Source organism: Grampus griseus (genome assembly GCF_964374135.1).
Source record: "Grampus griseus genome assembly, chromosome: 9".
NCBI classification, from domain to species: Eukaryota; Metazoa; Chordata; class Mammalia; order Artiodactyla; family Delphinidae; genus Grampus; species Grampus griseus.
Genome location: NC_139003.1, coordinates 60,829,426 through 60,841,753, shown reverse-complemented (window position 1 = coordinate 60,841,753; position 12,328 = coordinate 60,829,426). Strand labels below are relative to the sequence as shown.

The window sequence follows — 12,328 nt, the reverse complement described above, 5'->3', positions numbered from 1 at the left end:
CATGTCCTCAGATCCATTGTCTAGTAGGTCTGTGTCTTTATTCCCGTCTTGCCCCTAGGTTCTTCATGACCGTTTTTTGTTGTTTTTTAGATTCCATATATATGTGTTAGCGTACAGTATTTATTTTTCTCTTTCTGACTTACTTCACTGTTTTCATACTCTTTTGATTGACTGGGTATGCAGCTGTACTACAGCTTGGAACTCTGGTGGAGTTGAAGTTAACAAAGTAAACGTAGAAAATGGGGTTCTATGGAAACAGAAGGGCAATTCAATTTTTGACTTGACCTCTGAACTCATTGAAATTGTGCATGTAATATTAAGACAGAAATGGTGGTGGTTCTCTACAACCCTGTAAAAATATTGGCATGGTCAGGAATTAGTTACAATGAAAACGAATGAAATACCCTTGCAGCAATCTGATACTACCTTGGAGAAGGTGGAAAAGTCAAACAGTCCCTGTGATCAAACCACAGTCATCATATAGAGTGGGACTGAAATGTTTTTAAATGGCTGTGTACCTCCTGCTTCCCATAATATAATGGGAAATTCAGACTACGTGGGTGTAATTCTTTGAATATATAAAAATATTCATTAATAGAAGTTTGGTTGTGTTGCTGTGATCTATTTGGATTAGAAACTTTAAAAATCTCAATGTGGATAATTTTTTATAAATATGAATGAAAACCCTTTTCTCTTGCCACATGCCAGTTTTCAATACCACTGGCTTGAAATTTAAAATGGCAAACTCTATATTTTATTAAAGTATTTATAACTGATTTTTCTACTAAAGGTGATACACGGCAGATGATTTTTCACCATCTACCATAATGTGGAACAGACATTTTGTCTTGTATCTCCTGCTTTTGCCAGCTTTTATGAGTCAAGCAATATATGGACAAAGAAAGAAAGGATCAAAGTCCAATTTACTTGCAAGGAAAAGTCTCCAGGGTAAAAAAGTGTTTTGTTCTGTCTTTATTAGTTTTAGCCTCTTAAAACCCTAATATGAATTTTTCCAAATAGCATTTGATGCAAATAGCAAACCACATATTTAGGTATATATGTGATATTCTATTTTGATATGATAATAATGCACCTTACAAACTTATAGAGCATACTTATAAAAACATCAGAATTTCTAGAGCACTTGTACATTTATTATCTCATTTGAGCTTCACAGTAGCCTTGTTAGAATGGGCATGACAGAGATTGCCACTCCCATAGATAAAGAAACTGAGGCCCAGAGAGGTGAAGTGGCACACTCAAGGCCGCAGGCAAATTAATTAGTAAGTCACAGAGCTAGGATTCAAACTTAAGTTCTCCCTGTTAGGTTTCTTTGTCCCTTACCACTGCTACAATATGAAGCGTAGTCATTTTCTCCCTTGATTTCAAAAAAGTTAAAAAAAAAAAAAACTGCACCAAAACAAAATGGGGCCTCACCAATATGAGATACAGTTTGAGAATTAGGCAGAGTATTATTTACTTCTAGACAATTTTGCCTAGTGTTTGTTGAATTTTGAAACTATAATGTACTTTCTTTCCCTCTCACTTTAAGCAAGTTTTACTTTGGGAAGATGCTCGGAATATATGGTATTTTGTTTGCTTTTGATTTGCACAATTTTACAAGAGGAAAAGAATTTGTAGACTTAGAAAGAGATTTAGTTCTTTACAGTGTAAGCCCTGTCTCAGTAGTGCCTCTCTTTTTCACTTCCTTCTCCTCTCAGAAGCAAGCAATTCACGACCACATCACCTCAGGCCTTTCCTTATACAGAGTTGTTTCATGAGTAAGGGCAAGGATTTTGCCTAACCTGTTCGCCCTATTTTAGACCTCACTTGCTTCATAGATCTTGTCTTCATCGTGGACAGCTCTGAAATTTCTAAAATTTTTCTCTTTGACAAACAGAAAGATTTTGTAGATAGCTTGAGTGCCAAGATTTTTCAATTGACCCCGGCTGGCTCCTTGAAATATAACATCAAACTGGCAGCCCTTCAGTTTAGCAGCTCTGTCCAAATTGATCCACCTTTTTCTTCTTGGAAGGATCTACAGACTTTTAAACAGAGGGTCAAGTCTATGAATTTCATTGGGCAAGGTACTTTCTCTTATTATGCCATCGCCAATGTCACGAGGCTACTTAAGAGAGAAGGGTGCAAAGATGGTGTGAAAGTGGCTTTGCTGATGACTGATGGCATCGACCATCCAAAGAATCCAGATGTTCAAAGTATTTCTGAAGATGCCAGAACTTCAGGAATATTATTTATCACCATTGGACTCTCTACTCTAGTCAATGAAACCAAACTTCGTTTGGTATCTGGGGATCCACCCAGTGAACCCATTCTACTGTTGAATGATTCAACCTTTGTGGATAAAATTCAGGATCACCTGGTAGGTACCTAATGGGTTGGTTTTGTATATATTTTTCACCATAATATTGATAATTTGTTTACAAATTCTGTAAGGATAGATAGTGGGCCAAAAAGATGAAAGGGAAAAAAATCCACCTTGGAAATGGAAAAGAAGAATCTCTCCCATGTGTCTCTCTACTTTCTTGATAGTTTATACCACGTAATCTGGGGAAGTCCCGGACTCATTCTCTGGAACTTTACTGTCAGCTACCGCTGAGGATTTTGGAAGAATTAATTTCCATTCATCCACCTCAGACTCCTGTTTGTACATCCTGGGCTCATTGAACACTGCTGACTTATATTCGATTTGTAGTCAACTTGTGGTCCGCTATATTTGTACTAAGTTCTTCTTTTCCCATTACAGATGTGCAGGAATATTTTTTGACTGTTTGTCTCACCTATTGCCATATTATGCTCAAGTGAAGTTCACAGACTTCCATTAAAAAAAAAATCTCCTTGTTTTTTAGGTGTTAACAAGGTCACCCAGTTTTAAATCAGCTATAACCTGCTGTCGCCCCACAGTTTCTCCCATCAAATCAATGAGTCCCACTAGATTGATCTGATTAGCTGTGTCACTGCTTTTCTTTATTGGTTGTGAGAGCCTTTCCTTGCTGCTAGGGAAAACAGAAGGCAAAGCAATCAGAACAAAAGCCCTCTTCACAGCATTTCTCAAGGAGGAAACTCCTGGAGATAAGGTGGTTGATTTAAGTGTCAAAATTGATTTTCTTAAGAATATTGATTTAAAAAAAGTTTCTTGAGAGGAGGGCAAGGACAATGTGTCCTTTAGGTCCTGAGCACTCCATATGGGCTCTTTTCTATCAGTTGAAAAAACCGCAGGCCCCGTTTCAGAGTCTGTTTTTCTCCTTTTGTCCCTTCCCTCAATTCTTTTCCCAACATTACTTTGATTTTGTTACTCTCAGCTGTTTTCAGCATGAGATGCTGGGTTTTTCTTACCTAAATAATAGTGATCATGTCCTGAGTGCTCTCTGTGTATTATGCATTGCTCTGAGTACTTTACATATTTTATTTTATTCAATGTTTACAACAATCTTATGATGTAGGTACTATTATTATCTTCATTTTATAGTTGAAAATTTGAGGCCAGCTAAAAACCCTGGAGTCTGCATGCTTAACCCTGTAAAGTTATATTGAGAAGGAGAGTAGTAACTATTTTTTATGGTTTTCTCAATTAAAATTGCCTTGAAAGAGTTAAGGAACATCCCTTCTCCAAAGTTACTATTGTTTCTAGCCTTTTTTAACTTGGGCATTAGGGGTAGATGGGGAGAGTTCTGCCTAGACCGCAGGTGATAGGCTCAGCTCCCAGGTACTTGGGGTGAACGCTTACGTGAGCATCTCTTCTGCAGGAAAGGGGAATGTGCTGGGTGCCTGGCTAACTGCGTAGCCCTGCCTGCGCCATAGTTTAAGGAGTCCTCACCCCTGAATAAAAGAGAAGTTTCAAGCATGTTCAGGAGAGAACCCTGGGGTTGTGATGAGTCACTTGTTGCTGCCTGGAGAGGACACAGGACAGGCAGCCCCTTGTTTGGCCAGATGTGTCGGTTCAGGAGGTTCATACGCCCTCCAGACACACCCTTGCCAAGAGCTCCTGCCCAACTGAGAACACAGGCTGTTGGCAGTAAACCTGAAGCAAGACTGCTTGTTTCTGGGGAAACCAAAAAATGACCAAGCATCCTAATGACTCTGCTCTTCCATAGCATCTTGTGATTTCAGCTTATTTGTTCAGATGGAAGCTCTGTGAAGAGAACTTACTAGGCTTTTCAAAGAAAGATATACCAAGCTTCAATGTTTCAAATTGCCATGGTCTAGGAAGCAGAACTTGACTTTTGATCCGACCATTGGAAAAAGTCCTCATCTAATCTGTTTCTATTACATCTGTAGTTCAATTTTTTAAACTTTTTATTTTGTAATTATTATGCAGTTGATTTTTTAAAATAAGTTAATCCAGTATAATTTAAGTACACATCTGTGTCTACTTTGAGTGCATGTTTCCCTGAGTTTTGATAGATGTATACACCCATGAAACAACCAGCACAAGTAGGAAAGAGAACACTTCTATCATCCCTAAAAGGTTCCTTATGCCTCTTTGCAATAGTGTTTCCCTTGTCCCTTAAACGCTACTGATCTGACTTGTCATCCTAGATTAGTGTATTTTCTAGATTTTTACGTAAACAAGCTCACAGCACGTGCACTCTTTTTGTGTCAGGCTTCTTACTGCCAGCATAATGATTTTGAAATGCATCTGGGTTGTTTTTTGTATCAGCAGTTTATTCCGTTTACTGCAGAGTAGACTTTAGTTGAATTTCACTGTGGACAAAGGAGTGTCCACAGTGAACAGATTTTGCAGGAGCCAAGACAAATCAAGGAACCATCACACATTCCTTGACACCTCTTGCAGGAAGTATCACATAGGAATCCCATGAAAGCATTTTAGTTCTGAATTACCCAAGAGAGACCTGATGATTCCAAGGTGAAGAAAATACTTGTGCTCCTATTTTATTATGATTTACATAACAGTATTGAAACCTAAGAAACAGATTCAAACCAATCTCCTGGATATATTACTTGGTCCTTCAAAAGAGCAAGAGAGAGTACATAGAGATTTTAAAACTTCTTTATCACCTTTGATATTAAAAATTTTGAAGTCTTTATGGGAATAAAGGTTGTGGCAAATTGGTCTCATTCTCTGAAGATAATTAAGCAAAACATCCATTTAGTGTATCCTCTCCTTCACATACAAAGGGATCAACTTGAATGGCTATTCTGCTACCGTAGTAAGCTGCAAATATATTTTTTTTATCATAGAGTTTGTAATCCTTGCCTACTAAGTTCTTTATTCTCATCCCATTTGCTGTCATGCTAATAACTTTGACACCTTCCTCACATTTTCTCCATTCCCTTCTCATAGCCTTGATCTCACGGTCACTCGCAAAACTGGCAATTCCATTCTAGCCTTCTTTCTTCACATATCTGCCATCATAAAACTCTGACTCCATTAGTAAAATGACCCTTCTTTTGCTCTGGTGAGGTCCTTTCTCTATATTTTTTCATTTAAACCAGTGGTCCACAACATTTTTGGCACCAGGGACCAGTTTCGTAAAGACAATTTTTCCAAGGACTGGGGCGGAGGACAGGGGAAGGTTGCAGGATGATTCAAGCGCATTACATTTATTGTGAACTTTATTTCTATTATTATTACATTGTAATATATAATGAAATAATTAAACAACTCACCATAATGCTGACAGGAGGAAGAGCTCAGGTGGTAATGTGAGCGATGGGAAGCGGCTGTAAATAGAGATGAAGCTTTACTCACTTGTCCGCCCCTTACCACCTGCTGTGTGGCCCAGTTCCTCACCTGGGGGTTGGGGACCCCTGATTTAAACTACAGTATCCACCTAGACCTTACTTGAACATGCTCTTCCCTCTGGCTTTGACCATATTCTCCCAGCTGTCCTCCACACAGCCTGCCTCTCTGCTTAAGTGAAAGGCCTCACTACTTCCCAATTCTCCAGCTCTGTCCACGTGGGCCCTTCTGTCCACTCTTTTTAAATGTCCCTTCTCACTGCTTCCTTTGTCTGATTGCCCACACTAGTCTTTATGCCTTTTTTCCTTATAAACTTTGACATATAGAACAGCATTCCATCAATGAGTTGGTCCTTTGCATTTCTTTATTCAAAATGATCCAGAAAGTCCAACTATTCCAAGAAACCGTCCTGTTCCTCCCCCTCAACGCCCCCCAAGTCTAGGATCTCCTTCCCAAGCAGCTTGCTTTGCCATGTTTTCTATCACTGGGGCTTATAGGCTGTAAGTGCCCTTAAGGAACGGAGCTTTGTTCTTTGTTTCAAACAGTCTTATCTGTTACGTAGTTTTGAATCCATTTTTGTTTCCACAGAAATATAAATTCCAGCAAACACAAAATCAAATGAGTTCCAAAAATAATTAGTAAGTTGTGCTGTTATGGTTTTTAAGCCCGTGGCGCATATTTTTAAGGGGTAATATGGCAAAGCAGAAATTGAATTTTCAAATGAAAAGCTTAAAAGGTGTAAAATTACACATGAGCCACAGTAGCAGTTAAATTTATCAGTTTAAAATTGATAAGGATATTGCTTATTGTAAAAAGGTGGTAAAGTGACACAACTTTGAATTTTTCCTTATTTTAGTAGTTATTTTCAAATATTACAATTTGACTTGAATTATTGTTTTATTGTCTCTTTTGAACTCCTTTCAAATTCCTTTCCTCTCTCTCCCTCCCAGAGGAAACCAAGTTTCTGACGTATATTTTAAATATTTTCACAATTTGGATCACATTGTATGTGTTCATTTGCAACTTGCTTTTCCACTCAACATTTTAGGAAAGTTATCTATGTTAAAATACAGAAATTCAACGCATTGACTTTAACGGCTGAGTAGTATTTTGTTTATTGATCCATTACACTATTGATGGATATTTTATTTCAAATTTTTCGCTATTAAAAACAATGAATGCTGAAATATACAAGTACAAGAATTTCTCTAGGGTATGTCTGGAAGGGATGTCAGGATCACAGGTGGAAGCAAGGACTTGTCCTGGGCAGCCTAGAGATAAAGCATGTACATTTCAACTTTCTAGGCACAGCCGAATGTTCTGGAGACGGTAAAGCCATTTTACACTAAAATCGTCAGTTTTTCTGAGTTCCCATTCTTCACATGACCTACTAGCTCTTAAAGATACAAGTATCTCATTTGCTTTCAGCCAGGGTTTACACTGACTAGTAATTTAAAATCACTGGGGCAGGGGACGATGGAGGGAAAGAAAGCCATAGGTGAGACTGAATTTGGTAGACAGGGTCTGTGGCCAGAGTTCTACAGCTCCCAAGACCATGTTGTCAAACTTTCTCATTTTATATAGATGTGGAAAATGACCTGGAAGGATATATGACGTACCTAAGGCCAGGTGGCTAGATAATGGTGGAAACAGGATGAAAACCCTGGGTGATGAAATTCCCAGCCTAAATTTTTCTCTGATTAAATCCCTAGAATCACTTAAAGCATTTTTCTATCTCTTTCCTCTAAATGATTCATTTGATTGGAAATAAAGGTAGAGTAAAAACAAAACAAAAAAGGATGCAGAGTCCTCCATAAAGGTACAACTCTGACTTATCTTTTGCTTCTTCATTACATGCTTTATTTTTAACATCTTGCAACAAATATTCTAGTGCTTTTTGCTTCCATCTTCTATTTTACCATGTAAATTACCCCTCAGATTCAGTCATAAGGCATTAATTTGACACATAACTTCTACCTTAAGAAAGCAATAATTCTATCTGTAAACGTAAGTTCTGTCCAGTGTTTGACTTCAGACATGACCTTCAGTGCTCTTGTCAGGTAATATACCACACTGAGCTCGAGTAGGGTAGTGAGACCTACATGTTGGACAAAAACCACATCGGGAATTTCTCTAAAATTATGAATTTAAAGTAGTTTTGAAAAACATTCTGGCTACTTCATTTCTGTGTGGTTAAGTAGAAAATAGCACTGAACTTGGTTAGGCAGCTCAGCTCAAGGGTGTGACCTTGGGCAAGTCACAGCACTGCGTCTCACGTTTCCTTATGAGAGAACGAGCTGCTGGACCATATTGACTTGTAAGGCTCATTAATATTTCATGAAATTATCACCCTAAAATTTATGGTTTAAAGCTGAAAAATAAGTGCATATCTGTAAAGGAATAGAAAAATAGAGAAGAGAAAATACACAATTACATATTCTGCCAAAGTCTGTAAATAAAAGTGAGAAATTTCTTACTTTGGCTGATGAAGCTTGTAGCCAAACTATGGAGATTACAGAGCTGATAAACAAGAGATAAAACATAGGATGCAAAAGGATAAAATTTCTAGAAAAAATTACTTTTAATGAATGCTAGTGCCCTTCATGTCTTCTATTAGTAGACGGCTCAGAGTGCTCCTTAGGCTGTTGGCTGCGGCTTTATTGATTTTACAAGGTTAAAAAGGCTGAACTGCTATTTTTTTGGAAATTGCATATCCCATAGGGAATAATTAAGGTTAATAAGAAGCTGGAAGCAGAACCGTGAATTGAGTTGATGTTTCATTCTTTTTTCCCTCCTAGGATATCTTATTTGAAAAGAAGGTAAGCACCACATGCTGTGATCACTATGAATTACTCTAAAAGCTTACATAAGCAAACCAGCATTATAACTCACATTAGAAGATAAGGTGTGATGAAATAAAAATGCTTAATTCTTTTTAAAATGAGCCACTCTATTTTGAGGCAGCCATTTGATTTATTTTATGTCACCCTCTCCAATGCAGGTTGGAAAATTTAGAAAAAGTAGGAAATATTTAAGCGATTTTAGAGAGTGATTTTAGAAATCAATGATAAACAGACACCATAGTTTTTGCTGACTTTGACATGACTTCCTTTTTTCTAATTGTGTCTCAATACCTGCTACTTACGGGGGTCCTCCACTCTAGGAACTGTGCCTTGTGTTGGCCAGGGTTAGGCAGTGTTCCTGGCTAAGGAACAGGGCTTAGAGTTGCCCCTGCTTCCTGGTGGCTGACTATGCTTATTCTCTTCCCTGTTGGTGGTAACCAGACCAAGTGACAAAGGAAACTGGCCAATATCGATTGGACGGTACTCAGCACAATAGATGACCGTGAGCTTGCTGAGGACCGCTCTACTGCATGTGTGTTTCTGGGCAAAGAGTTGGAACATCTGAACTTTGTTCGATAAACTGATTCTTTAACATTAGGACTATCACATAAAATAATAGGAGCCAACCAAAGCTTGTAGAGCACTACGTTTCATTATTTTATATGCCATTAAGATAGATTAAAAAATACCCTCTGGGGCTTCCCTGGTGGCACAGTGGTTGAGAGTCCGCCTGCCGATGCAGGGGATGCGGGTTCGTGCCCCGGTCCGGGAGGATCCCACATGCCGTGGAGCGGCTGGGCCCGTGGGCCATGGCCGCTGAGCCTGCACATCAGGAGCCTGTGTTCCGCAACGGGAGAGGCCACAACGGTGAGAGGCCCGCGTACCGCAAAAAAAAAAAAAAAAAACCTCTGTCAAACTATGATACAGCACCTTCTTATGAATTACAATTTTTCATTTTATACTATGGCAAGAGTCCTTTTAGATCTATTTAGATATAGATTTTTAAATCCTGTTATCACTTCTGTGCATATAGATAAGGGAAAATATAAGCAAACTAAATTGGTTATTTCTAAAACTTCTTCACATTCAAAGTTGAAATCCTCTAAAATCACTTTTTGTCTCAGAGTCATTATTGGCTTTTCTACACAATACCAGCCCCTGTGCCACCAAAAGTGTTGGTGATGCAGCATTTCTTCAAGTGCTCTTGTTGTGTCTCTGGAGTTTTATTCCATCTCATTCTGGAAGCGATGAAGTGCATGAGCAGAAAATACCAGCTTCATCTTGGTTGGGCGTGACTCATTTAATATGCATTCTGGTTTCAAAGATGCAAAAATAAGGAAAAATATGCATCTTAGAATCGATAAAATATGGTATAAGTCAAATTTTTTCCTTTTTTGAGTAAAGGAGTATTTGGTGTTTGTATATTATTGAGCCTGGAGGCATTGTATAGAAGAGAAACAGCAGAAATTCCCAAAGTCCACTGAAAATGTTTATTTTTCCATTTTAACTGGCGAATGATGTTATACATAAATTTTTAATGGGAGGTCTATTTTACTTAACCATGGCAACATTTAATAATACTTTATTAGCTAGGTCTTCCTAGATCAGGGATTTCCTGGAAGAATTTAATAGGGAGAGCAAAAGCTCCATATATTTGCAAGGTAAAGTTTCTTCAAGGAGTGTTCCATTTAGTTGTGTACTGAATGAGATTTAAAATGCTATATTTCACTGAGTGTTAATATTGTGCTTCATTATTGATTTAGTGTGAACGCAAGATTTGTGAATGTGAGAAGGGGGATCCAGGCGACCCAGGGCCTCCTGTGAGTATATTTCTGTTTTCAACTTAGGGTCAAGTCAGGAAGTCCTAGCGATGATAGCTCTGCCCTGAAAACACTGGGCTACTTTGTGCTGTTGAAAAGCAGTTGTGTGCAAATAGCAGCAAAAACAGAAACGCTGTTCCTTTCTTTTATTCCTGAAGGGATACATTCTGTCCTTAGAAATAAGCTTGAGATTTTACTGAACTGAATTGAGGGCAGATTTGGTTTAAAATGACGACGTTCTTCCCACGAAGGATATTTCAGCATCACTTCTGATGCAACAATTGAAGCCAGAATTTCTCAAAACTGAAGTGAAAATTTAGAGAAAGAGCTCATACAAATCCTCAGTGCTCTAGACAAAGCTTTATCCTACTTCCACCTAGAAACAAGTGACCTCTCCAGAAATTAACTGTGTCTTCACACTTAGCCAAGTGCAACCCCAAAATGCCTCGTGGGGAGGAAGCTTGTCAGGAAGCTCTGGAAATTAGAGTGAATTGTGTGAAATGGAAGACACCACTTGGCAAACAAAGGTAAATGGCAGGATTTACTAAGATGATTCAATACTTGAAAAGATAATCCCCAAAGGAGTGCTTCCTTTATATTCTGCCCTAATATCTGGTAGATGCCATGTCTGTACTGGGAGGGCATTGGAAATGACATCACAATGACTGGAGATGCTGAATGTTTCTCTAACAGTCACCTTCAGGTGCCTGCACGCTGCTACTTCAGTTTTTTATTTACTTCTGTGATTTCAAACCTTAGAGGTCAAAAGCCCTGTGGAGATATTTCACAAAAATTCATTGATAATGTGTTTGAACTGATGCTTGTATTTGGGGGCAGGGAGGGGAATGTGTACAGTGAATTTCTTAGACTATAACACATTTTCCCTTGAGTCTTGGGTCCAAAGCCTATACTTTTTCAAATCATTCTACTAATCAAGGCATTAGAAAGAGGGAGTGTTTGTCTTTTTTTTTTCTTCAAAATACAAGTTAGATACATTACATGATAACGTGGCGGTCAGTAGAAGCTAATTTTGGCCAAAGCAAAGGTTTAACTTTCCCTTCCTATAAAGTCTTACTTTATACTTATTACACCAAGAGATTGCCAGGGAAGGTTTGCTTGGGATATTCAATTACGTTTTAGAATAAACAGTAAAAAGAAACCTTACAACTGCTGAGCTAATCTATTTCAGTCCCTTAATATTGTTGGAAGAGATTACTGTACCATGTTTTAATAGGGATAGCCATAGAAATATGTTATTTAACATTTATTGAGTGTTCCCAAAACCAGTTCACAGAAAAGCGAGATTTTTGGTGGTTTGAGAATAGGAAAATAAAATGCCTTTCTAGAATAGGATTGAAGAACTCTCTTCTTCCATCTTTTGAGATTCTCTCTTGGACATCAGGAATAGAGAGACATTATCTTTTTTGAGCAAATCTAGAGAATCTGCCATTTCAAGACTGTGCCGTCTTCCTGGTGTGTAGTAAGGGAAAACAGAGTTGAAGCTCTGCTTGGTATGTAAAGTGTTTTTTACAATCATCTCTAATTTTATGGAATGAAGCTGATCAGAAATTAATGTAAGGTGTAGGAAACTAATAGAATGCCTGGCTCCATGTAATCTTTTTTCCCTTTGCCTTCAGGGTACACATGGAAGCCCAGGTATCAAAGGTGAGTGAGGACCTAAAGGAAATCCGGTAAATGAATAAACAGCTTTCACTTAAACCAGTGTATCGCCTTCTAGGTCTACTTAAATAACAAAAATTAAAAAACAAAGGATTGTAATATATGCCAATGCCAAAAATCTGATGATTCCCACGAAGAATACAGGCTGTTTACTTCCTACATCATCTGTCTGGTTTGTGTAAGCTTTTATTTACAAATTCTGAGAAACATATGACCATTTTAGTCAATAAGTTCAGGAAACCTAGGGAGGTGAATAAAGAGAA

General features: G+C 38.1%; 1 protein-coding gene across 1 annotated transcript in view; it reads left to right on the top strand.

Moving 5' to 3' along the window:
• Window positions 1–827: 827 nt before the first annotated feature.
• Window positions 828–12,328, top strand: part of COL28A1 (collagen type XXVIII alpha 1 chain) — a gene marked incomplete at both ends in the record, with an annotated part of 159,468 nt that continues 147,967 nt past the window's right edge. The window contains 6 exon segments of the mRNA XM_082662419.1: window positions 828–948; window positions 1,824–2,380; window positions 8,521–8,541; window positions 10,329–10,385; window positions 12,023–12,055; window positions 12,059–12,076. Coding sequence (XP_082518545.1) covers window positions 828–948; window positions 1,824–2,380; window positions 8,521–8,541; window positions 10,329–10,385; window positions 12,023–12,055; window positions 12,059–12,076 — 807 coding nt within the window.